This window comes from Trachypithecus francoisi, unplaced genomic scaffold (genome assembly GCF_009764315.1).
Source record: "Trachypithecus francoisi isolate TF-2019V2 unplaced genomic scaffold, Tfra_2.0 Lachesis_group1, whole genome shotgun sequence".
NCBI classification, from domain to species: Eukaryota; Metazoa; Chordata; class Mammalia; order Primates; family Cercopithecidae; genus Trachypithecus; species Trachypithecus francoisi.
The window spans coordinates 50,453,885-50,480,224 of record NW_022681454.1 but is presented as its reverse complement, the minus strand read 5'-3'; the positions used below and the strand labels follow the sequence as shown (position 1 = coordinate 50,480,224).

The 26,340-nt window shown below is 39.7% G+C and overlaps 1 protein-coding gene across 2 annotated transcripts in view; it reads right to left on the bottom strand.

The window, feature by feature from the left end:
• Window positions 1–26,340, bottom strand: part of SCD5 (stearoyl-CoA desaturase 5) — a 172,201-nt gene that overhangs the window by 24,675 nt on the left and 121,186 nt on the right. Inside the window, exon 4 of one of the 2 annotated variants that reach the window (XM_033214269.1) lies at window positions 7,650–7,788. The exons of the other annotated variant lie outside the window; for it this stretch is intronic. Coding sequence (XP_033070160.1) covers window positions 7,650–7,788 — 139 coding nt within the window. Of the gene's footprint in view, window positions 1–7,649; window positions 7,789–26,340 lie in introns of those variants that run through there. 2 annotated transcript variants of the gene reach the window in all.

Here is a 26,340-nt window from a genome sequence, read left to right as displayed (position 1 = left end):
CTTTCAGGTTCAAGTAATTCTCCTGCCTCAGCCTCCCAAGTAGCTGGGATTACAGGGGTCTACCACCACCCTGGCTAATTATTGTATTTTTAGTAGAGATGGGGTTTCGTCATGTTGGTCAGGCTGGTCTTGAACTCCTGACCTCAGGTGATCCGCCCACCTCGGCCTCCCAAAGTGAATGAGCATGTTTTGACAAATCACATTATCTCAGCACTAGGATCTTTTTATCAGTGTGACAGTTTTATTATTGTTTTATAGGGAAACAGGGAGTGTGAAGAGAAGTAAGTGACTCAGACAGGGAGCCTGTCCAAAGCCAATTTCTGACAGGAATTTTCTTTGGCTGGTAGGTTAACAATGATTTCTTTGGTCTCTATTTCACTGAGAATTTATTCCTTTTACTCTTGGTAATTTTCATATTTTAGATTAAGAATTTGACTCTTAGACCACCCTTTGCAGTTAGATAGCTTTCTGCAAGAAGGGAGCTAGCCTATGCTTTACTTTAAAAAAAAATTTTTTTGAACCCATGAAAGCATTTCTTTAAGAAAAGCAAAAAGGGGAGAATGTGAACTTCTAATTTCTAAGGTGGGATTACATCAAATATCTGGACATTGGCTCTCCATCAGGACCCCCTGCCTCTGGCCAGCATGCCCGTGGGCAACAACCGAGATAACGTCCTCTCCAGGTAGGTGGCTCCCAGTGACACTCTGAAACTTGTCTGGTCAACGTGATACTTCCCGCTGTTAGCCTAGGATACCTAGGGAGGGAAGGTTGGATGTCTGGGCATCCACTCACAGTCCCTCTCACTGTCTGTGATAAAAATTCAGCGATTCCTGTTCATAATAATGACAAAAATTGCAGAATGTCTAGAAATAAACCAAAAAAGAAACATGTAAGACCTACACACAGAGAATTTTTAGCATTTACTGAGATATATAAAAGAAGTCTTAACTGAGAATAAACTCTGTTCCTGAAGAATGAGAGCCGTCAGAAGGCTCTCACCCTGCCAGTCAGAAAGAACCATCACTTCATGTAGACTTCTTCAAGGACCTCATCCTATCATTCCCTCCGGAATTGTGAATCCCCTTTGGTTCTTAATATCCTCATCTACTACAGTGTCACTTTCATATACAAATTTGGGAGTCCCTGGCTATTTCATAAGTATGTGCCTTTTCTTCCCAATTAAATTACAAGGTACATAAAGGCAAGGACTCTCTTTTTTTTCCCTTTGTATCTTCCATTTATAAGGGAAGATATCTTCCCCTCATTATAGAAATGCCTCTACTTATAAATTTTCCATTTAAGGAAGTTCACAGGTATGAACAAAGCAGTTCATACCATTGTAGAAGACAGTGTGGTGATTCCTCAAGTATCTAGAATCAGAAATACCATTTGACCCAGCAATCCCATTACTGGGTATATACCCAAAGTCTTCATGTAGACTTCTTCAAAGACCTCATCCTATCATTCCCTCCGAAATTGTGAATCCCCTTTGGTTCTTAGTTAGGGGTGTGTTAGCTAGGTTTGTGCTAAAGTTCTGAGATATTTTATGAACAGCAGTAACATCATCAGCTAGAAAAGTATAAAAGTAGTGAGTGTCTTTAAGATGCTGCTAAGGCCAGGCGCGGTGGCTCAAGCCTGTAATCCTAGCACTTTGGGAGGCCGAGACGGGCGGATCACGAGGTCAGGAGATCGAGACCATCCTGACTAACACGGTGAAACCCCGTCTCTACTAAAAACTACAAAAAACTAGCCGGGCGAGGTGGCGGCGCCTGTAGTCCCAGCTACTCGGGAGGCTGAGGCAGGAGAATGGCGTGAACCCGGGAGGCGGAGCTTGCAGTGAGCTGAGATCCGGCCACAGCACTCCAGCCTGGGTGACAGCGCGAGACTCCGTCTCAAAAAAAAAAAAAAAAAAAAAAAGATGCTGCTAAAAAGAGGCACATAATTAGGATGAAAACAAAAGTAAAAATAGTTTTTCAAACTGAAAGCATAACAGAACGCCAAGTGTTGCAGGGGGCTCATGGCACAGCAGGAAGAATTCTTGAAGCTGAGTGAATAGTGATCAAAGAGGAAGGAATAGGGATTGGCAAAATGAAAAAGGGAACTTTTTGAGACTGGAGCTAAATGTTAGCAAAAATTAACTTTCACATGTATTAACTAATTTAGTCACCCAATAATTTTGTAAGATAGATATCATCATTACCCTCTGGGCCTACACTTTGTTAATGCTGGTGAAGGCCAGGAGTTTATAAGGGAACTTAAGCCTAAGCACAGTGAAACAGCTGTTGCTGACATGTCTGCTGTAAGCCAAGGGTGGCTCCATGAGTTCCAAGTTGCTGTGTTCGGAGACCACCCAAATCAGCAGAACATCAGCTGGTCAGTGGGTGGCAAATGAAAACACTAGACATCAGAGGTTCACAAAGGGGGAAAATATTTAATAGAATGTAAGGAAGAGATGAGTACTCTTGGTTTTAAAGCTTTGATAAGACTACTTATGTATTTTATTATTATTATTATTATTATTATTATTATTCTTATACTTTAAGTTCTGGGATACATTGCAGAACGTGCAGATTTGTTACATAGGTATACATGTGCCATGGTGGTTTGCTGCACCCATCAACCCATCACCTACATTAGGTATTTCTCCTAATGCTATCCGTCCCCTAACCCCCCCACTCCCCCGGACAGGCCAGGGTATGTGATGTTCCCCTCCCTGTGTCCATGTGTTCTCATTGCTCAACTCCCATTTATGAGGGAGAACATGCAGTGTTTTGGTTCTCTGTTCCTGCGTTAGTTTGCTGAGAATGATGGTTTCCACCTTCATCCACGTCCCTGCAAAGGACGTGAACCCATCCTTTTTTCATGGCTGCATGGTATTCCATGGTGTACATGTGCCACATTTTCTTTATCCAACCTATAATTGATGGGCATTTGGGATGGTTCCAAGTCTTTGCTATTGTGAATAGTGCTGCAATAAACACACGTGTACATGTGTCTTTATAGTAGAATGATTTCTAATCCTTTGGGTATATACCCATTAATGGGATTGCTGGGTCAAATGGTATTTCTGATTCTAGATCCTTGAGGAATCACCACACTGTCTTCTACAATGGTTGAACTAATTTACACTCCCACTAACAGTGTAAAAGCGTTCCTATTTCTCCACACCCTCTCCAGCATCTGTTGTTTCCTGAGTTTTTAATGATCACCATTGTAACTGGTGTGAGATGGTACCTCATTGTGGTTTTGATTTGCATTTCTCTAATGACCAGTGATAATGAGCGTTTTTTCATATGTTTCTTGGCCACATAAATGTCTTCTTTTGAGAAATGTCTGTTCATATCCTCTGCCCACTTTTTGATGGGGTTGTTTTTTTCTTATAAATTTGTTTAAGTTCTTTGTAGATTCCGGATATTAGCCCTTTGTCAGATGGATAGATTGTAAAATTTTTCTCCCATTCTGTAGGTTGCCTGTTCACTCTGATAGTTTCTTTTGCTGTGAAGAAGCTCTTTAGTTTAATTAGATCCCATTTGTCAATTTTGACTTTCATTGCCATTGCTTTTCGTGTTTCAGTCATGAAGTCTTTGCCCATGACTATGTCCTGAATGGTATTGCCTAGGTTTTCCTCTAGGATTTTTATGGTTTTAGGTCTCACATTTAAGTCTTTAATCAATCTTGAGTTAATTTTTGTATAAGATGTAAGGAAGGGGTCCAGTTTCAGTTTTCTGCTTTTGGTTAGCCAGTTTTCTGAACACCATTTATTAAATAGGGAATCCTTTCCCTATTGCTTGTTTTTGTCAGGTTTGTCAAAGATCAGATGGTTGTAGATGTGTGGCATTATTTCTGAGGCTTCTGTTCTGTTTCACTGGTCTGTATGTCTGCTTTGGTACCGGTACCATGCTGTTTCAGTTACTGTAGCCTTGTAGTATAGTTTGAAGTCAGGTAGTGTGATGCCTCCAACTTTGTTCTTTTTGCTTAGGATTGTCTTGGCTATATGGGCTCCTTTATGGTTCCATATGAAATTTAAACTAGTTTTTTCTAATTCTGTGAAGAAAGTCAGTGGTAGCTTGATGGGCATAGCACTGAATCTATAAATTACTTTGGGCAGTATGGCCATTTTAATGATATTGATTTTTTTTTTTTTGAGACGGAGTCTTGCTGTGTCACCTAGGCTGGGGTGCAGTGACACGATCTCGGCTCACTGCAAGCTCCACCTCCAGGGTTCACACCATTCTCCTGTCTCAGCCTCCCAAGTAGCTGGGACTACAGGCGCCCGCCACCACGCTAGGTTAATTTTTGTATTTTTAGTAGAGACAGGGTTTCACCATGTTAGCCAGGATGGTCTTGATCTCCTGACCTTGTGATCCATCCACCTCGGTCTCCCAAAGTGCTGGGATTACAGGCGTGAGCCACCACGCCTGGCTGATTTTGATTCTTTCTATCCAAGAACATGGAATATTTTTCCATTTGTTTATGTCCTCTCTTATTTCCTTGAACAGTGGTTTGTAGTTCTCCTTGAAGAGGTCCTTCACATCCCTTGTGAGTTGTATTCCTAGGTATTTCATTATCTTTGTAGCAATTGTGAATGGGACTTCACTCATTATTTGGCTGTTTGTCTATTATTGGTGTACAGGAATGCTTGTGATTTTTGCACATTGATTTTGTATCCTGAAACATTGCTGAAGTTGCTTATCAGCTTAAGGAGATTTTGGGCTAAGACGATGCGGTTTTCTAAATATACAATCATGTCATTTGCAAACAGAGACAATTTGACTTCCTCTCTTCCTATTTGAATACCCTTTATTTCTTTCTCTTGCCTGACTGCCCTGGCCAGAACTTCCAATACTATGTAGAATAGGAGTGGTGAGAGAGGGCATCCTTGTCTTGTGCCGGTTTTCAAAGGGAATGCTTCTAGCTTTTGCCCATTCGGTATGATATTGGCTGTGGGTCTGTCATAAATAGCTCTTATTATTTCGAGATATGTTCCATCAATACCTATTTTATTGAGAGTTTTTAGCATGAAGAGGTGTTGAATTTTATTGAAGGCCTTTTCTGCATCTATTGAGATAGTTATGTGGTTTTTGTCATTGGTTCTGTTTACGTGATGGATTACGTTTATTGATTTACATATGTTGAACCAGCCTTGCATCCCAGGGATGAAGCCGACTTGATTGTGGTGGATAAGCCTTTTTTTTTTTTTTTTAAGATGGAATCTTGCTGTGTCACCAGGCTGGAGTGCAGTGGCGCCATCTCAGCTCACTGCCACTTCCGCCTCCCGGGTTCAAGTAATTCACCCATCTCAGCCTCCCGAGTAGCTGGGACTACAGGCACGCACTACCACACCTGGCATTTTTTTTTTTTTTTTTTTGTATTTTAGTAGAGATGGGGTTTCACCATGTTGGCTAGGATGGTCTTGATCTCCTGATCTGCTCCTGGATTTGGTTTGCCAGTATTTTATTGAAGATTTTTGCATCGATGTTCATCAGGGATATTGGCCTGAAATTTTCTTTTTTTGTTGTGTCTCTGCCAGGTTTTGGTATCAGGATGATGCTGGTCTCATCAAATGAGTTAGAGAGGAGTCCCTCTTTTTCTGTTGTTTGGAATACTTTCAGAAGGCATGGTACCAGCTCCTCTTTGTACCTCTGGTAGAATTCGGCTGTGAATCCCTCTGGTCCTGGGCTTTTTTTGATTGGTAGGCTATTAATTACTGCCTCAATTTCAGAACTTGTTATTGGTCTATTCAGGGATTCGACCTCTTCCTGGTTTAGTCTTGGGAGGGTGTATCTGTCCAGGAATTTATCCATTTCTTCTAGATTTTCTAGTTTATTTGCACAGAGGTGTTTATAGTATTCTCTGATGGTAGCTTGCATTTCTGTGTGATAGCCCCTTTATCATTTTTTATTGTGTCTATTTTATTCTTCTCCCTTTTCTTCTTTATTAGTCGGGCTAGTGGTCTATTTTGTTAATCTTTTCAAAAAAACAGCTCCTGGATTCATTGATTTTTTTGAAGGGTTTTTCGTGTCTCCATCTCCTTCAGTTCTGCTCTGATCTTAGTTATTTCTTATTGTCTGCTAGCTTTTGAATTTGTTTGCTCTTGCTTCTCTAGTTCTTTTAACTGTGATGTTAGGATGTCGATTTTAGATCTTTCCTGCTTTCTCCTGTGGGCATTTAGTGCTATAGATTTCCCTCTAAACACTGCTTTAGCTGTGTCCCACAGATTCTGGTATGTTGTGTCTTTGTTCTCATTGGTTTCAAAGCACTTACTTATTTCTGCCTTCATTTCGTTATTTACCCAGTGGTCATTCAGGAGCAGGTTGTTCAGTTTCCATGTGGTTGTGCAGTTTGAGTGAGTTTCTTAATCCTGAGTTCTAATTTGATTGCACTGTGGTCTGAGAGACTGTTATGATTTCCATTCTTTTGCATTTGCTGAGGAGTGTTTTACTTCCAATTATGTGGTCAGTTTTAGAATAAGTGCGATGTGGTGCTGAGAAGAACGTATATTCTGTTGATTTTCACACAGAACAATATTCACCTTAAATGTAAATGGGCTAAATGCCCCAATTAAAAGACACAGACTGGCAAATTAGATAGAGTCAAAACCCATCGGTGTGCTGTATTCAGGAGACCCACCTCGTGTGCAAAGACACACATAGGCTCAAAATAAAGGGATGGAGGAATATTTATCAAGCAAATGGAAAGCAAAAAAAAAAAAAAAAGGGGGGGGTTTGCAATCCTAGTCTCTAATAAAACAGACTTTCAATCAACAAAAGTCAAAAAAGACAAAGAAGGGGATTGCATAATGGTAATGGGATCAATGCAACAAGAAGAGCTAACTATCTTAAATATGTATGCATCCAATACAGGAGCATCCAGATTTATAAAGCAAGTTCTTTGAGATCTACAAGGAGACTTAGACTCTCACATAATAATAGTGGGAGATTTAATACCCCACTGTCAATATTAGACAGATCAACAAGACAGAAAATTAACAAGGATATTCAGGACTTGAACTCAGCTCTGGACCAAGTGGACTTAATAGACATCTGTGGAACTCTCCACCCCAAATCAACAGAATATACTTATGTTTTTATTTATAGAAATGCATCTGGAAATGATAGCTTAAACTCCACTTAGTCACTTTTGACTTATAAAAATAATCAACACCTGTACAGCCTTTTAGAACCTAAAGTCTTTATAAATGGAATAGCTCATATAGAGCTGTATGTGTAGTTAATAACACAAATATTTATTGCACATCTCCTCCATACTTTCACATATATTAACTAATGTATTTTCCCAATAATTCTGTAAGGTAGGTATCATCATTACCCTGCTCTAGATGTGGAATCAGAATCTCAGAGACACAATGACAAAACTGAAATCTTTTTGATTTTAGGACCATATTTTACCCCCCGTAGCTGCCTCCTTGTGTCAACTGACTGAATGAATAAATAATCTAATGTTAGCACAGACTGCAGTTCTGTCTATGCTTCACACCGTTAAAAAATGCCTGGGTGTGGAATCCCCCGTCTGTTACTCTATATGTTATCACCAAGCCTCACTGTTGTATATCTCTCTTCTGACCTTCAGAATACCTCCAGGGACACAGAAAGGGCAAGCAGCATCAAGCAGCACTTTTCAGAGTGGTTTCAATGAGTATGGAAGAAAGCTAAAATGTATAATCCGGGAAGGGTGACTTTCAATATATGCCCTTGGTGCCATTCACGAAGCATCTCACATGCGGCCTCTCGACTGAGGGCTCTTCCTTGTCTCTGGATGTGCTGTGTACTGATAAAAAAAAATAAAGAAAATGGCTGAGAGTTCCACCCAGGTTTGTTCAGCAAGAGTTTAATTTCTCTAGTGCTCCTGTAGAAATTGTGTCAATAACAAAACCTCGCATCTCTCAATCTAATCATCCCTTGACACATTCAATAGGATATAACATGGTGAGATGGGGACTGAGGAATTAGAGTACATTAGATAAAAGGAAAAGCTCCTGGTAGTTCTGACATGACAGCCTGCACATGACTAATCTAAATATTCATTCTGGGTAATGGAACAGCTATCAACAAATTCATTACTTACAACAATATTTCCACTTCAACTGTCAACTGACAAGGAGTCTCCATAATACATCGCTGTCAGCAGTTTGTAGCAGTAAGAGATAAAAGGTACTCACATTTCACAAATATGTATGAATCATGCTCTCGATTTTTAACAGGGACGCAGCCTTATTTAATATTTTCAGAAAATTGCTGCCACAAGGACATCAACCTCACAAATCATCTTATGGAAAGAACAATTTGGACAGCAAAAGTAATGGATGTGTTTCTCGTTAATCACTCCGTGTCTTGCCTTAAGTACATGCATTTATGGCTTCAGATCTCTTGTTTAAACAAATATTTCTCCTACGCCACCCTCTTTCTAGCCCAGCATTAACCAGATTCTTTAGAAAAAGAGTCTTTCATGTTGTAAACCAGGACTAAGGTGACATTCATGAATTATGGAGTCATATGTCCTAGCACAGAGAGCTGGAGAGAGTAAACATGAGAAATACGCAACATACCCCATCTGTTAATTTACCTACATAGACACCAGATTTTGTGACCATTCTACCTTCTTCTTCCACCGAGAGGCGGGAGGATTCTGGACAGGGACGTGGGGATGTTTCCACTATGTCAGATTTTTCTCTTCAACAAAAAAGGAGGGAAATAAAGAGACAGTGTCTTTGACTTTGGCCATGGGTATAGAATAGAACAGTGTATCTTATTTGTTTATTAATTTATTTATGAGACAGGGTCTCCCTGTGTCCCTCACCCAGGCTGCAGTGCAGTGGCTCAATCACAGCTCACTGCAGCCTCAAACTCTTGAGCTGAAGCAATCCTCCTGCCTCAGCCTCCTAAGTAGCTGAAACTATAAGCACATGCCATCACGCTCAGCTAATTTTCTTATTTTTGGTAGAGACAGGAGTTCTCTTTGTTACCGAGGCTGGTCTCAAACTCCTGGCTTAAAGCAATTCTCCCAACTCGGACTCCCAAAGTGCTGGGATTACAGGCATGAGCCACCACACCCAGCTATCTGTTTTAAAAGGCAATGCTACAAATGGCCCAAAACATAAAACTGTAATCAAAGATTTTTAAATCCATATGAAAATAGGTATCAAAAGCCAAGAGTTTTATGTATTATTTGACTTGGCAATTCTGATTTTAGCTGAATGAAAGTATCATAGCTGTGGTCAAAGATTTATATACAAAGTTGACCATCATACCACTATTATAATGATCAAAAAAAAAGATGGGGCCGGGTATGGTGGCTCATGACTGTAATTCCAGCACTTTGGGAGGCTGAGGTAGGTGGATCACCTGAGGTCAGGTGTTTGAGACCAGCCTGGCCAACATGGTGAAACCCTTTCTCTACTAAAAACACAAAAATTAGCTGGGCACGGTGATGGGTGCCTATAATCCCAGCTATTTGGGAGGCTGAGGCAGGAGAATCTCTTGAATGTGGGAGGCAGAGATTGCAATAAGCCGAGACCATGCCATTGCACTCCAGCCTGGGCAACAAGAGCAAAACTCTGTCTCAAAAAAAAAAAAAAAAAGGTAGAAATCCTTCAGTGTTCATCAAAAATAATTATGATTCATCCTCACAATGAAATATTAAGCAACCATTAAACTAGAAAAATTTTACAGTATTCTGTTAGATAAAAAATGCAGACTATAAAATAGGATGCAGAGCTCTGTATCTGCTTAGATGTAGAAAGTCACTAGGGAATATTGCTCTCACCCCAACAATGAGAAAAAGCTGACTAATATACACAACCATAACTTTACTTTAACTCATCAAGAGCTAAGGTCACAAGGCAACTAAGTAATCTGAATTCCACAGAGTCATACACCCATGCAAGGAGAGAAAGTACACATGAATATGAATGGCTTCAATTTTGTCAAAGCAAGGAGAAAGATGACTACCACACAAGTAGATAAGAAGAAGTCAGCTAAAAATTTAACAAATCCTTGAAGGTCAATATGGGATAGCCTCAAGCCTCAGACAGAAAGGAGTTTGTACTCTCAAGCTTTTCTTTAGGGCCCCTCACTGGGTGCTCACAAGGAAGGCTGGGGACAGGGTAGGAGACCCAGGACCCTCTCTGCCACATAGACATTGAGGAGCTGATCAGTTGCTACTGGGAACAAGAACAAAGCCTTGCCTTCTTCCCCAAGATCCTCTCTTACAAAGCAAAGTCTTAACCCATTTATGCCTGAGGTTGTAATTTTTTGAATTTTTGCAATCAGACCTTGGTGATGACCTTGAGCAGTAGGATATAAATAACTTCCACATGCTTAGCGTTCCAATAATGGAACACGAGGCATAAATATGTTTAAGCTGCTGGACGAATATAGAACACCTTCTGGCCCCTAGGACTGGTCAAAAGTCTATTGCTCTGGGAGAGCAACTGAAGCAAACTGTTTGTCTCTGGGGTAGGTGTTGGGAAACCCTCACCCCCAGACATAGGTAAAGAAACATTGCTGCTGAGGGAGAGATAGAAGCAAAAATCTGGCCGGGCGCGGTGGCTCAAGCCTGTTATCCCAGCACTTTGGGAGGCCGAGATGGGCGGATCACAAGGTCAGGAGATCGAGACCATCCTGGCTAATACGGTGAAACCCCGTCTCTACTAAAGAATACAAAAAACTAGCCGGGCGACGAGGTGGGCGCCTGTAGTCCCAGCTACTTGGGAGGCGGAGGCAGGAGAATGGCGTGAACCTGGGAGGCGGAGTTTGCAGTGAGCTGAGATCCGGCCACTGCACTCCAGCCTGGGCGACAGAGCCAGACTCCGTCTCAAAAAAAAAAAAAAAAAAAAAAAAGAAGCAAAAATCTTCTGTCCCCTAGAGGAGGAGCAGGAAACCTGCTTGTACCCAGGATCTTGCACTGCTCAGAAGCAGAGGTCGGCTACTGCAGGAATGCTGAGAAACCCTTGACCCCCCAAGGTTCAGGCACAGGAGCCTTGCCTAAGACTGATACTGGACCAGGACAATGAAGAAACCCTATACTCTTATAAAGAGCCATGCACAGAGAAACAAGCAATAGAAGTCCACCCTTTGTGCAGGGACAAGAGCATAGAGAAAGATCTACTTTGTGACACAGGTGTGCAGGGACAGCTAAAAGCTGAGGGTACAGAATGAATACTTAGAAAACTCCTCTGGCACATCAGGCTCTAAGCACATATTAAGGGCAGTCATCCACTGAAGTCTGTGGTGCACCAAGGATAGTAATAGCAACAGTAAAATCTAAACTCAGCTCAACTTCTGATTAATTGACCCAGCCCCAACCTCTTCCACCCACACATACTGAAGGTCTGAAAGAAGAAGAGATGTGCCTATTCTCAAGCATACATAATATTTACCTTGGTCTTTCTGTTCTTACAGAAATAATGTTTAGCATTCAATTAAAATTGAGTCACACAAAAGTGAAAGGGGGCCGGGCGCGGTGGCTCATGCCTGTAATCCCAGCACTTTGGGAGGCCGAGGCGGGCGGATCACAAGGTCAGGAGATCCAGACCATCCTGCCTAACATGGTGAAACCCCCTTTCTACTAAAAAATAGAAAAAATTAGCCGGGCGTGGTGGCGGGCACCTATAGTCCCAGCTACTCAGGAGGCTGAGGCAGGAGAATGGTGTGAACCCGGGAGGCGGGGCTTGCAGTGAGCTGAGATCGCACCACTGTACTCCAGCCTGGGCAACAGAGCCAGACTCTGTCTCAAAAAAAAAAAAAAAAAAAGTGAAAGTGGGGGAAACAAAAATAATTGTCAAGAGATAAAGTAATTAATAGAACCATTCTCAGAAATGGCCTAGATATTACAACTATCAGGTAGGGACTTTAAAGTAACTACAATGAACCTGTTAAAGGGATATGGAAAAGGTGAACATGATGAATAGATGAGAGATTTTATCAATGTCTAATGCAAATCTGGTAAATAAAAACAAAATCAGAAATGAAGAGCACCTTTGATGGGTTCATTTGCAGTCTAGATATAGCTGAGGAAAGAATTAGTAAACTCGAAGATATGCCAATAGGTGGGAACTGAACAATGAGATCACTTGGACTCGGGAAGGGGAACATCACACACTGGGGCCTATAATGGGGAGGGGGGAGGAGGGAGGGATTGCACTGGGGAGTTATACATGATATAAACGTCATGCACATGTACCCTAGAACTTAAAGTATAATAAAAAAAAAAAAAAGAAAAAAAAAAAAAAGAAATTATCCAAACAAAAACATAAAGATAAAAAAGAGTGAAGCACATCCAATATCCGTGGGATAACATAAAATGCTATAAAATAAAATGTAATTGGAGTCCCAGAAGAAGCCAGGCATTGTGGCTCATGCCTGTAATCTCAGCACTTTGGGAGGCCAAAGAAGGAGGATCACTTAAGGGCAGGAGTTCAAGACCAGCCTTTTTTTAATTAACCAGGCATGGTGGTGTGTGCCTATAGTCTGACTCAGGAGGCTGAGGTAGGAGAATCATTTGAGCCAGGAGTTTGAGGCTACAGTAAGCAGCTATGATCATGTCACTGCACTGAAGCCTGAGTGATAAGACCCTGTTTCAAAAAAAAAAAAAAAAAAAAAAAGAGTTCCAAAGAAAAAGAGAAACAGGTTAAAAAAAAATTAAAGATAATGGCTAAGAATTTTCCAAAATTAATGAAAGACAACAAGTTGCAGATCTAAGAAGCCCAGAGTCTCAAGAATACCTCTCTCCTTAAAAAAAAAAAAGAATGTAGATACATCACAATCAAACTGCTGAAAACTGAAGATAAAGAAAATATACTGAAGTCAGTGAGAAGAAAGGAAACATTATGTGCAGAGGGACAATAATACAAATCACACAGTGATATGAATCAAAAACTATGTAAAGCATAAGACAAGGTACTGACATCTTTAAAATACCAAGAGAAAAAAGCTGACAACCCAGAATTTCATGTCTGGTAAAAATACCTTTCAAAAATGAAGGTAAAATAAAGACCTTCAGACAAACAAAAGCTGAGAATTTATTGCCCATAAACCTGTGCTACAAGTAATGTAAAGGAAGTTCTTCAGGCAGAAGGAAGATATCAAGTGGAAATTAGGATACACACATACAAAAATAAAGAAGCTGGAAATGAAATAATAAAGGTAAATATTAAATGTATATTTCTTACTTTAATCACTTTTAAATAGTATATAGGATATGCATACATTTTTAAAAAGCTAGCATGATACATAAAAAACTTTAAAAAAACATACAGCAACATTTTAACTGATCTTTCTTCTAAGTAGAAGGATTGCAAGTTATTTCATTTTAATCTTGATGCTGATTTGCATTTAAAAAATTTTCTACAATGAACCTATATTACATTTTATGCTAAAAAGTGTAATTTTATTCTTAGATTCTGTTTCTATCATACAGATTTCAAGAGCTGTGGGGTTACAGAAATTTTATAAGCTAATTGTTAGAGGAAATAATACCTAGAAAATGAATTTTCTGTTATGAAAAGCTTTCTCTACTTTTTATATCTTACCATATGGGAAAGAAGAAGAGACACTAAAAAGACAAGAAGAGCTGTTTTCTCTGATGCATAAACCAATAATAATAGATTGAATTCTTTAGAACATGAATAACGATTGAATAAAAATCTTTTATAGTACTGTTGATTACTGGGTGATGCCCTGCAGCTAGAGCCATAAACTTTTCTTGAAAGTCTCTTTATTTTAAGAAAATGTCCAGGGTAGATTAAAAGATTACTCTCTACATAGCCTAGAAAGAGAACCAGGAATTGACAATATCTAAATATTAGTGAGAATTGTATCTACTTGCATAAAAATCTCTTTTGTAAAATTTAACCTTGCTTTAACTTCTACATAAATATTTAAATGTTGCATAAAAACTAGCCAGGTTTTCTCCTTAGCTTTGGTAGTAAAGTAGCATTTTACTAAAGAAAGAACAATTTAGCGCAAACTTATACTGTTCTTCTTTTGACTTGGTTAATCAAGGCTATGGGAAGCCAAGATTTAGAATTCAAGTCTAGAATCCAGGTACCACCATCTATATGACAGTTATTGAAAGGATAAGAGACAATGTGTGTAAAGACATAATGTAAGTACATAGTAAGCAGTTAATAAATAGCAACTATAGCAATCTAGGGGAAAATAAATAAATATATTTTTTAAAATAACAGCTATTATTGGCTACTGAAGTGAATCAAAGATGCATGAGGATGCCTTTATTGCCATCAACAAGTTAATACTTTACAAACAGCAGTCTCAGAATCCATTGACACCTGTATACTAACATGTTTACCACACTAGTGAGTGACATACTCAGGTTCCAGAAATTTGAGCAACTGTCTCCTTATCTTGCCAGGGGAATTTCTTGCACATAGAAATGAGATGGTCAAAGTGGAGAAAGAAAAATGACTGCTAATGCAGTTGGTGTATTTTTATACACACACACACACACACACACACACACACACATGCAAATTCTTCTAAAGTTCTAGTAGGAAAAGTACCTCTTACAGAGGCAAAAAAAAGGACATTTTGAGTTGGAAAATTTTTAAAAGTCATAAAAAGCTGTTGAATTATGTACCACACTGATTTTTCCCCCGCCCAATATTTTAACCACTACATTAGGGAAATTTTGGTGTTGATGCTGTAACCTCAATATTGAATCATCTCTGTCTTGTATCCCAGAATATAATTCAGCTGTTTGGCTACAACAGTCATGTCTCTTTAGAAAGGTCAAAAGTGTAATAAAAATAGTTAAAGGATATTTTACCTTTTCCATTTACTTTTAACAAAAGGTATCAAATTAAACACAGCTCACACCTCTTTAGTTGATTTTACCAAGTTCTTGAAACTGGAAGATTCAGAATTTTAATTTTTGCCAACTACAGCTGGAGGCAGGGAGAATCATTCAAAGAAAAAAATAATTTGTTCTCAATTTTTTTTTTTTTTTTTTTTGTTTAACAGTCACTTTCATTTTCAGGGACACTCTCAAAATTTTTGCAGAGCCAGGATAAGATGTAGTAGTTTGAGGTGAGGGCAGAGTAACAGACTCCAGGGCTCAAGCTGTTAGCCAAAGATATACTGCCTCTTAAAAATGGGAGGTAAGATTCAAGGAGAGGAAATATTTACATTCACAAGGGATGTTTGAAAAGAATAAATCAAAGCAGGATGATGAAGTAAGGAGAGAATATAAGAGGACAAAATTCCTCACTTCCCCACCAAAAACAACAACAAAAAGAGTCTTGCTGAGCGATAGGTTAAATAGCTTTTGTTCTCTTGTAAGACTGTGAGAGAAGAAGAACATCATGGCATTAAGAACACAGTGTGATACCTGAGGCAAATTGTCTCCATGCAGAGAAGGGGACAAAAAAAGGAACAAAGCTGTCTGGCAGGTGAAAAGACAAAGAATATAGGGAGAGAAAGAGGCAAATAGACAAGAGGGAGTGAAGCAAAAAACAGATCAATGGAACGGAGACTGAGTAACAGGAGAGATTGAATGGGGAGGAGCAAAGGTGTCTGTAGAGAGAGGGGCCCAGTCAGGCAGCAGGCAGATGTGTGCTGGAGTTTCCTCTTCCCACATTCCCAGACCCAAATTGGGGAGCTCTAGAAAGATAGGGCAAGCACTCTCCAGAATCTTATTCTTTTTTCCACTGTTCAATCTCCAGCATCTAACATTGCCTGACATATTTGTCAAATGAATAAGTGATACATGTAGAAAAGAGAAAGAAGCTGAATTAGCTGAGAAAATGCCACATGCCTCATGGCATCTGTTATTAAACTGTGAGTTGGCAGAAAGGATACCAAAGAACTGAGCTCTGCTTATAGCATGGCCAAGTGATGCTTACCTTAGGGCCAAGTTTGGTTTCCCTGTTGCAGGACCAGTAAAGAACCTGAGTAAAACAGGCAGTCACCAAACCCAGGGTAACTGAGTAGTAAGGAAGTGGCAGAGCGTGGTTGTACTTAAAAGCCCCTGTCTCCATGTCTCTCCCCAAATTCCAAACATATGTTTAGATGTTTGAATGTCTCATCATCTAGGGTCTCTCCTTTGAGATGATTTCTACAGAGTTTTTCACAAAATACAAATAACCAACCAAGGCTTTGAATGTGCTCAACATCACTAACATCGAGGGAGGAATCGTTCTATTAACTTAGCAACAAGTAGAGGGGTCTTCATGGCAAATGGACTCAGAACAAAAAGAGACTCCCCAAAGCCCTGCATAAAACCATGATCAAAGAGCAATGCATTCAGTCAAGGGAGATGGAGTCAGGTTGGTTGCAAATCCCCAGACGATTCATCCCACTTCATTGAGAATCCCTAAAGTGGAAGACGAAGGTGGGGTAGAGAAGCAAAGAGGAGTCAAATATTGTCTTGTCTAACCACCCTGCCCTGGATAGATATATGATGCTCAAAATGGAAAAATACACTTAGGGGTTAGACAGACATGGTTACATAAAGTTAAAAAAAAAAGGAAAGTATCAATTTCCAGTGTCTGGTTCCACATGAAGAACTCAGAAGTTGCCACTCATTCTAACAAGAAGTAAAATGCTGAAAAAACTGAAAAAAGGTCAGCAACTCTTACATTAGTAAGAGATGTGAGATTACAGGGAAAACCACTGTTCCCAAAATTGGGCAGACAGGCAGATATAGAGAATCACAACATAGGGAGCAGAAACCTTCAAAGGAACTAGTGGTGTGTTAGGAAAACCTGACCTTAATTGATGAATTGCTGGAGGCTAGGTGTGGACAAGTCTGAAGGTTAAAATCTCCAAGGGGGATCTAGTCACAGGGAGTCCCCCATGCTTTTGTGACTTTTCCTTCCAGGAGCTTGACCAGGTTCTCAGAGTAAATATCAGAAAAAAAAAATTCCCTTGTATTTCCACCAGGAGGAGGGGAAAAGAACCACTTCGAAATATACCAGAATATTCTGTTCTTAACAAGATCCACCTTCAGGAGAAACTAGTAGGCCAGAGCCTCACCTGCTGGGGTTTTACTTACAGCCTAACCAACCTGGGGGAGGGAAAATACCCAACTCCAGCCCATTCTAGCCATCTTGTTCCACCTAAATGAGGAGAGAAGAAATTAAGAAACACTTGTGAAGTTCACAGTCTAGAGGCATAACTTCATTAACCGACTGAGACCTAATCACAGGGCTCTAGTATGCATCTCCTCCCCACACACACCTCCCACCACACTACTGAAGACCTATATACAGCAGTTCCTTTTACTCAGGACATCATGTCCAGATACCAAGAAAAAATTACAAGGCATAATAAAAGGCAAAAACCAAAGCAAAACAAAACACAGCTTGAAGAGACACAGCAAGGACCTTGGAATTGTCACAAAGGAATTTAAAATAACTATGATTAACATGCTAAGGTCTGTAATGGATACAGCAGTTAGCATGCAAGAACATATGGACAATATAAGCAGAGAGATGAAAATCCTAAGACAGAACCACAAAGAAATGATAGAGATAAAAAATACTGTAACAGAAGTGATAAATACCTTTGATAGGTTTATAAGTAGACTGGACATGGTTGAGGAAAGAATCTGAGTTTGAGGAAATATGAATAGAAACTTCCAAAACTAAAAATCAATGAGAAGAAATGCTCAAATAAAACCACAAAAGGCAGAAAAAGAATAAAAGACAAAAATAGAAAAAAGGAAAAATTGCAACAAATAGAAAATAGTAACAAATATGGTAAATATCAATTGAATGGAATAGTAACAAATATAGTAAATATCAACTGGATGGAATATCAATTCCATATCAATGATATGGTAAATATCAATTCCATATCAATTGATATGTAAATATCAATTCCATATCAATTGATATGGTAAATATCAATTCCATATCAATTGATATGGTAAATATCAATTCCATATCAATTGATATGGTAAATATCAATTCCATATCAATTGATATGGTAAATATCAATTCCATATCAATTGATATGGTAAATATCAATTCCATATCAATTGATATGGTAAATATCAATTCCATATCAATTGATACAGTAAATATCAATTGGATGGAAATATCAATTTATTTCCACCAATAAAACTTTGACCATCAATAGTCTAAATGTATCCATTAAAAGACAGAGACTATCAGAGTGAATCAAAAAACAAGACCCAACTATATGTTGTCTACAAGAAACTGACCCACTTCAAATATAAAGATACATACAGATTAAAACTAAATGAATGGAGAAAGATATACCATTCTTATAATAATCAAAAGAAGGTAGGAGTACTTATATTAATTTCAGACACAGCAGACTTCAAAACAAAAAAAGTTATCAGGAATAGAGAGACATTACATAATGATATAGGGGTTAATTCTCCAAGAAGACATAATGATCCTTAATGTGTAGGCACCTAACTACAGAGTGTCAAAATATGTGAAGCAAAACCTGATAAAACTGCAAGGAGTCATAGATGAATCCATAATTATAAATGGAGATGTCAACAGCCTGCTATCAGAAACAAACAGACCCAGCAGGTAGACAATCAGTAAGGACACAGTTAAATTCAACAACATCATCAATCCACAGGATATAACTGACATCTATAGGCTACTTCATCCAGCAATAGCAGAATATGCATTATGCTCAAGCTCACAAAGAACATTCACCAAGATAGAACACATTCTGGGCCATAAAAAACACCTTAACAAATTTAAAAGAATAGAAATTATACAATGTTTGCTCTCAGACCACAATGGAATTAAACCAGAAATCAATAATAAAAGACAACTGGAGGCTGGGTGCAGTGGCTTACACCTGTTATCCCAGCACTTTGGGAAGCCAAGGTGGACGGATCACCTGAGATCAGGAGTTTGAAACCAGTGTAGCCAACAGAGTGAAACCCTGTCTCTACTAAAAACACAGAAGTGAGCCATGCGTGGTGGTGTTCTCCTGTAATCCCTGCTACTCAGAAAGCTGAGGCAGGAGGATCACTTGAACCTGGGAGGCAGAGGTTGCAGTGAGCTGAGATTGCACCACTGCACTCCAGCCGGGTGACAGAGCGAGACTCTGTCTCAAAAAAAAAAAAAAAAAAAGACTACTGGAAAACCCCAAAATACATGGAAATCAAACAACACACTTCTAAATAACACATGGGCCAAGAAAAAAATCTCAAGAGACATTTAAGAATATTTTTAACTAAGTTAAAGTAAGAATAAAACATCAAAATTTGTGGGATGCCATGAAAGCAGTGCTTAGAGGAAAATTTACAGCATAACTACGTATGTTAGGAAAAAAATATCTAAAATCAATTAACTAAGCTTCCACCTTAGGAAACTAAAAAAAGAAGAACAAATTAAATCCAAAGTAAGAAGAAAAAAATAAATAATAAAAATTAGAGCAGAGAGCAATGAAATTACAAACAGGAAATCAATTTTAACAATAAATGAAACAAAAAACTGGTTCTTTGAATCAATTAATAAAATTGATAAGCCTCTAGCCAGACTAAGAAAAAAGAGGTAGGGCACAAATTACTAATATCATAAGTGAAAGAGGGGACACCCCTGCAGATCCCATGGATACTAAAAGGATAATAAAGAAATAGTATGTTGGGAGGCCGAGACGGGCGGATCACGAGGTCAGGAGATCGAGACCATCCTGGCTAACATGGTGAAACCCCGTCTCTACTAAAAATACAAAAAACTAGCCGGGCGAGGTGGCGGGCGCCTGTAGTCCCAGCTACTTGGGAGGCTGAGGCAGGAGAATGGCGTGAACCCAGGAGGCGGAGCTTGCAGTGAGCCGAGATTGCGCCACTACACTCCAGCCTGGGCGACAGAGCGAGACTCCGCCTCAAAAAAAAAAAAAAAAAAAAAAGAAATAGTATGAACAACTCTGTGCCTGCAAAATTGATAACCTAGATGAAAGGGACCAAATCGTTGAAAGGCACAATCTACCAAAACTCACACAAGAAAAAATAGACAATCTAAATAGGCCTATATTTATTAAGTACATTGAATCAATAATTAATACCCTTCCAAAATAGACAGAACCAGGCCAGGATAGGTTCACTGGTGAATTTGACCACATATTTAATTCTCTATGATAATTGGTATAATTTCTAAAAGAGAAACTCTCTTTTTTAGAAAATAAAAGCAGAGGGAATACTTCCTAACTCATTCTATGAGGTATCACCATAATACCCAAACAAGACAAAGATATTATAAGAAAAGAAAACAACAAACCAATATTTTTCTTTTTTTCTTTCTTTTTTTTTTTTTGAGACGGAGTCTCACTCTGTCGCCCAGGCTGGAGTGCAGTGGCTGGATCTCAGTTCACCGCAAGCTCCGCCTCCGGGGTTTACACCATTCTCCTGCCTCAGCCTCCCAAGTAGCTGGGACTACAGGCGCCTGCCACCACGCCCGGCTAGTTTTTTTTTTGTATTTTTTAGTAGAGACGGGGTTTCACCGTGTTTGCCAGGATGGTCTCGATCTCCTGACCTCGTGATCTGCCTGTCTCAGCCTCCCAAAGTGCTGGGATTACAGGCTTGAGCCACTGCGCCCAGCCCAAACCAATATTTTTCATGAGCCAGATGCTAAAAATCTTCAACAAAATGTTAGCAAATTAAATCCAACAACATATAAAAAGAATTATACACTCCAACTAAGTAGGATTTATACTCGGTACGCAAGGCTGGTTCAAAATTTGAAAGTCAAAAAAACAAAAAACAAAAAAACACAAAATTTGAAAGTCAATTAATGTCATCTATCACATTACAGGCTAAAGAAGAGAAATCACATGACTATATCAATAGATGCAGGAAAAGCATCTGACAAAATGCAACACCCATTCATGATAAAATCTCTCAGTAAATTCTCAATGATAAAGAATATTTACAAAAAATATACAGCTAATGTCATAATGGTGAGAGACTATATGCTTTTCCCCTAAGATGAGGAACAAAGTAAGGATGTACCCTCTTATCACTCCTTTTTGACATTATATGGAAGTCCTACCTAATGCAATAAGGTAAGAAAAGGAAGTAAAAGGTACACTGATTGGGAAGGAAGAAATAAAACTGTCTTTGTTTGCAGATGACATGATTTTCTTTGTAGAAAATCTGAAAGAATCGAAAATAAAAAACCATTCCTATAACTAATAAGCTATTATATTAAGGTTGCCAGATACAAGGTTAATATACAATAGTCGATTTGCTTTCCCGCATACCAGCAATGAATGAGTGGCATTTGAAATTAAAAACACAATACCATTTACATTAGCACCATAAAAATGAAACAAGTTTAAATCTAACAAAACATGTACAAGATCTGTGTGAGGAAAATCATAAAACACTGATGAAAGAAATCAAAGAAGAACTAAATAGATGAAGAGTTATCCCATGCTCATAAATAGGAAGACTCAATATTGTCAATGTCTGCTTTTCTCAACTTTATCTATATTCAATGCAATTCCAATTAAAATCCCAGCAAGTTATTCTGTAGCTATTGACAAACTGATTGCAAGGTTTATATGTGGAGGCAAAAGACTCAAAATAGCCAACACAATATTGAAGGAGGAGAACAAAGTTGGAAGATTGACACTACTTGACTTCAGGACTTACTATAAAGCTGAAGTAATCAAGACAGTGTGGTACTGGCACAAGAGCAGACTAATTGATCAATGGATTATAACAGAGAGCCTAGAAATAGACCCAAGTAAATATAGTCAAATGATCTTTGACAAAGGAACAAAGGGAATACAATGGAGAAAAGGTAGTCTTTTTAACAAATGGTGCTGGAACAACTGGACATTTGCGTGCAAAAAAAATGAATTCAGGCTGGGCGTGGTGGCTCAAGCCTGTAATCCCAGCATTTTGGGAGGCCGAGACGGGCGGATCAAGAGGTCAGGAGATCGAGATCATCCTGGCTAACACGGTGAAACCCTGTCTCTACTAAAAAATACAAAAAACTAGCCGGGCGAGGTGGCGGGCGCCTGTAGTCCCAGCTACTCGGGAGGCTGAGGCAGGAGAATGGCGTAAACCCGGGAGGCGGAGCTTGCAGTGAGCTGAGATCCGGCCACTGCACTCCAGCCTGGGCAGCAGAGCGAGACTCCGTCTCAAAAAAAAAAAAAAAAAAGAATTCAAACACAGACTTCACACACCTCACAAAAAGTGACTCAAAATGGATTATAATTCTAAATGTAAAACACAAAACTACAAAACTTCTAGAAGATAACAGAAAATCTAGATGACTCTAGGTTTGACAATTACTTTTCTATATGACATCAAAGGGCATGATTCATGAGAGAAAGAATTGATAACCTGTACATCATTAAAATTTAAAATTTCTACTTTGCAAAAGATACTGTCAAGACAACGAAAGGACAAGCCACAGATAGGAATAAAATATTTGCAGAAGACATATTTGATAAAAGACTGTTATCCAAAGTATACAAAGAACTCTGAAAACTTAACAATAAGAAAGCAATCTGATTTAAAAATGGACCAAAGATCTTGACAAACATCTTACTAAAGAAAATATATAGATGGAACAATAAGCGTATGTCATCAGGGAAATACAAACTAAAACAACATTGAGATACCACTACATATTAATTACAATGGCCAAAATCCAGAACACAGACAACAACAAATGTTTTTTTTTTTTTTTTTTTTCTGAGGCGGAGTCTCGCTCTGTCACCCAGGCTGGAGTGCAGTGGCCGGACCTCAGCTCACTGCAAGCTCCGCCTCCCGGGTTCACGCCATTCTCCTGCCTCAGCCTCCCGAGTAGCTGGGACTACAGGCGCCCGCCACCTCGCCCGGCTAATTTTTTTTGTATTTTTAGTAGAGACGGGGTTTCACCATGTTAGCCAGGATGGTCTCGATTTCCTGACCTCGTGATCCGCCCGTCTCGGCCTCCCAAAGTGCTGGGATTACAGGCTTGAGCCACCGCGCCCGGCCTACAACAACAAATGTTGGCAAGGTTTTGGAGCAACAGAAATTCTCATTCATTGCTGCTGGGAATGCAAAACGATACAGCCACTTTGGAAGACAATTTGGCTGTTTCTTACAAAACTAAAAATATTCTGACTGTACAGTCCCACAATTGTGCTCCTTAGTATTTACCCAAAGGAGGTGAAAACTTATGTCCACACAAAAACCTGCACATGGATGTTTACTGTAGCTTTATTATTACCAAACTGGGAAGCAACCAAGACATCCTCCACTGGGTGAATGGATAAATAAACTTCAATAGATCTAGACCACATTTTGGTCATTATTCAGCACTAAAAAGAAATGGGCTATGAAGTCATGAAAAGACATGGAGGAAGCACAAATACATATTGCTAAGTGAAAGAAGCCAATCTGAAAAGGCTACATACAGTATGATTCTAACTATATGACATTCTGGAAAAAGCAAAACTATAGAGATAGTGGAAAGATTAGTGGTTGTCAGGGCTTGGGGGAAGGGAGTGATGAACAGACAGAGAACAGAGGATTTTCAGGCAGTTAAAATACTCGGTATTATAATACAATAGTGGATACATTTGTCATTATACATTTGTCCAAACCCATGGACTATACAACACCAACAGTGAATCCTCATGGAAACCATGGACTTTGGGTGACAGTGATGTGTCAATGTAGGTTCAACAGATGTAACAAATATTCACTCTGGTAAGGAATGCTGATAATGAGAGAGGCGATGCATGCGTGTGGGCAGGAGGTACATGGGGTATCTCTGAACCTTCCTCTCAATTTTGCTAAATTCAAACTAAAACTGCTCTTTAAAAAAATGAGCCTTTAAAAACAACAAAAAAGAGGGTATCACTGAGAGATGTGATGCTTATTCTTGGGAGGCAGGAGAGAGGACTAGTGGTAACAGACTAGGGGACGAATTGAGGTGAAACAGGCCTCAAAAAGATTCTAGATATTCGAGTGCCTTTCTTCCTGGAATGGCAATATTTATACATTTTGATCTCTTCCCAAGGCACCAGAACAGAAGTGATTTGCTCTTTTGAACCATTCCATCTATTTTCTCTCAGTTTATCTCATCACCATGGCAATGAGGCAAGGACCTTGTTTTTATGTGTCTGGACTAGCATCCTCCCTGGTTACTTTAAAAAGGCATGACAGTGTTTACATGTAACCTCTAGAGGAATGTCTTCCCTAAAATGGGACTCAATGGAATAAGCAAAGCATTAGGAGAAACAGTCTCTGGAGTTTATCTTCATTTTGCCATCTGAGAAAGATGATTTGAGACTCCAGTTTCTGTTCATTAATGGAGACAGGCAGGCTACCCACTTGGTTCACAAAATATGACTGAGGAATATGAGATGACTAATTGCTTTGCTTAAGGCAGAACAACTGTGTGGCTATGGCAGAGACTGCCAATTGTTCACCCCTTATCTATTCACCCTTCCTTCCTTAGAAACAAAACCAAGATTTTACTCCAGGGTCCAATGTATTAACCAAGACAATACATTCCCTGTTTTCCTTGGGTACAGATATGGTCAATGAGAGAGAAGTGGATAGGTTGTATCTTCTAGGAAGACTCCTTAAAGGCGACCGACTCAACTCAGCAATGTGCTCCCTTCGGCCTCCCTGATTCCCCTTCTAGTTGGAGCTTTAGTGATCAGTTTGCACCATGAAATGACACTGAGAATGAAAGTCCCCTGCTAAGGATGGTAGAGCAGAACGATAAAGGAATCCCAGTTCTCTACTGACCCTGCAGTGCTGCCATGTCCTCCCTGGACTGCCTATCTCCAGAATTCTTTTATATATAAGAGAAATAACCTTCTGTCTCGTTTAAGCTAAACACAATTCTTGATGGATCCACACTCAACCTTATGAATGGCTCACCGATAGGTTCACCCCAACATTTGCAGGGTTCAGGCCTGGAGTATAGGTGGAAGTCCCCAGCCTGAGGTTCATCCCTTTTCCTTTCCCCTTTTGCTCTGTCCCATTAGGTGGATATCTGAGCTCACACTTTTAAGCTTAAGTCCCTGTGCTAACATTGCCCCTTGGCCACTCTTCAGGCCTAGGCTCTATGTATTTCCTCTTGGGAGGACGGATCCCAGGAGGAGGCTGCTATAGGCTCTAGAAGTGAGCTCAGGGCATTTAGGCAGGAATCGAGGACCCTAGGAATCCAGGGTATGGCCCAGAAGTCAAGGAAGGTTTAGGCAGGTAGCATGTTCCTTTGGCCCTGTGATCTATCTCCTCACTCTGTGGAGAGAAGTGTGGCCCTTTAAGTCATAAGACCTAGGACAGGGGCCCTAGTTGTCAGAGCCTAGAGGCAATACCACTGATTTCTCTCCCTTGCACCTCCTAATGGCTGCCCTTTACACAATTTACACATTGACAGTGCAGCAAAATGTGGTTTAGTCCAGTTAACTACTTGTTATGACAGCCTTGGTAAGACTATCTTTTAGGGTCTGGAAGTATAGTTTGAAATGTGTTGTTTTCCTGCTCCTACCTTCTCTCTTCCATGAGACAGTACAATGGAAAGCTGATTAAGAATGACTCTCTGCCAAGCTTTTCTTTAGTAAGTTGTTATTAGGATGGCTCAGCAAAAGTTTATCAATCAACTGCAATATCAGTGTTAGTGTCCTGAGTGGACTGAAGGAGGTGTCTCTAAATCCTCAGTTTCTATCACCTGTTTGAGTAAACTCTCCAAGAGGCACTTAGCTGATTGATCTGCACAAGCATTGCACCCTGGGGGTGTGGTAGAGTCAGCTATGAATTCTGATTGCCTCCAACTGGAATAGGGACTGTTCCTCTAGGAAAATCATACAGGAGCAGGTGGAGATTCAGCCCACGAGAAGTGTGCCACTGAAATGACCCAAGTCTGGGCCCCAAACGCAGCTGGACACCTTTTTCTGTTACTCAGGAAGCTCTCCATTCAGCCCAGGGTAGCAAGAACTGAGATCTGCTGTGATGGTGCCTGACACCAGGATCCACCCTTTCAGCTCATATCCCCACTTATAATGACTTCGATTCCTGTGAGGACTCTCCTCTCCACCGCCTAACTGACAGGACCGGTAAAGCCAGCTTCACAAACATGAAAATATCTGAACAGCTGACTGCCTCTGTGTATGTTGGAAACTTGCTTCATTTACTTCAGTGATTCTAAACCTTATTTTGGATTACAGATCTCTATGTTCTCTACGCTGTATAATTACCACAGGACTTCAGTGCTCACCCACACATCTGAGGACTGCTGGAGCCCCTTTCAAACAGTAAAGTATAATCACAAGAACACTGAGTGAATAATCTAAGATGCATGTACTTCCAGCTTCATCTTTCTATCTACATTTCACTAGTTTGCTCACAGGATGT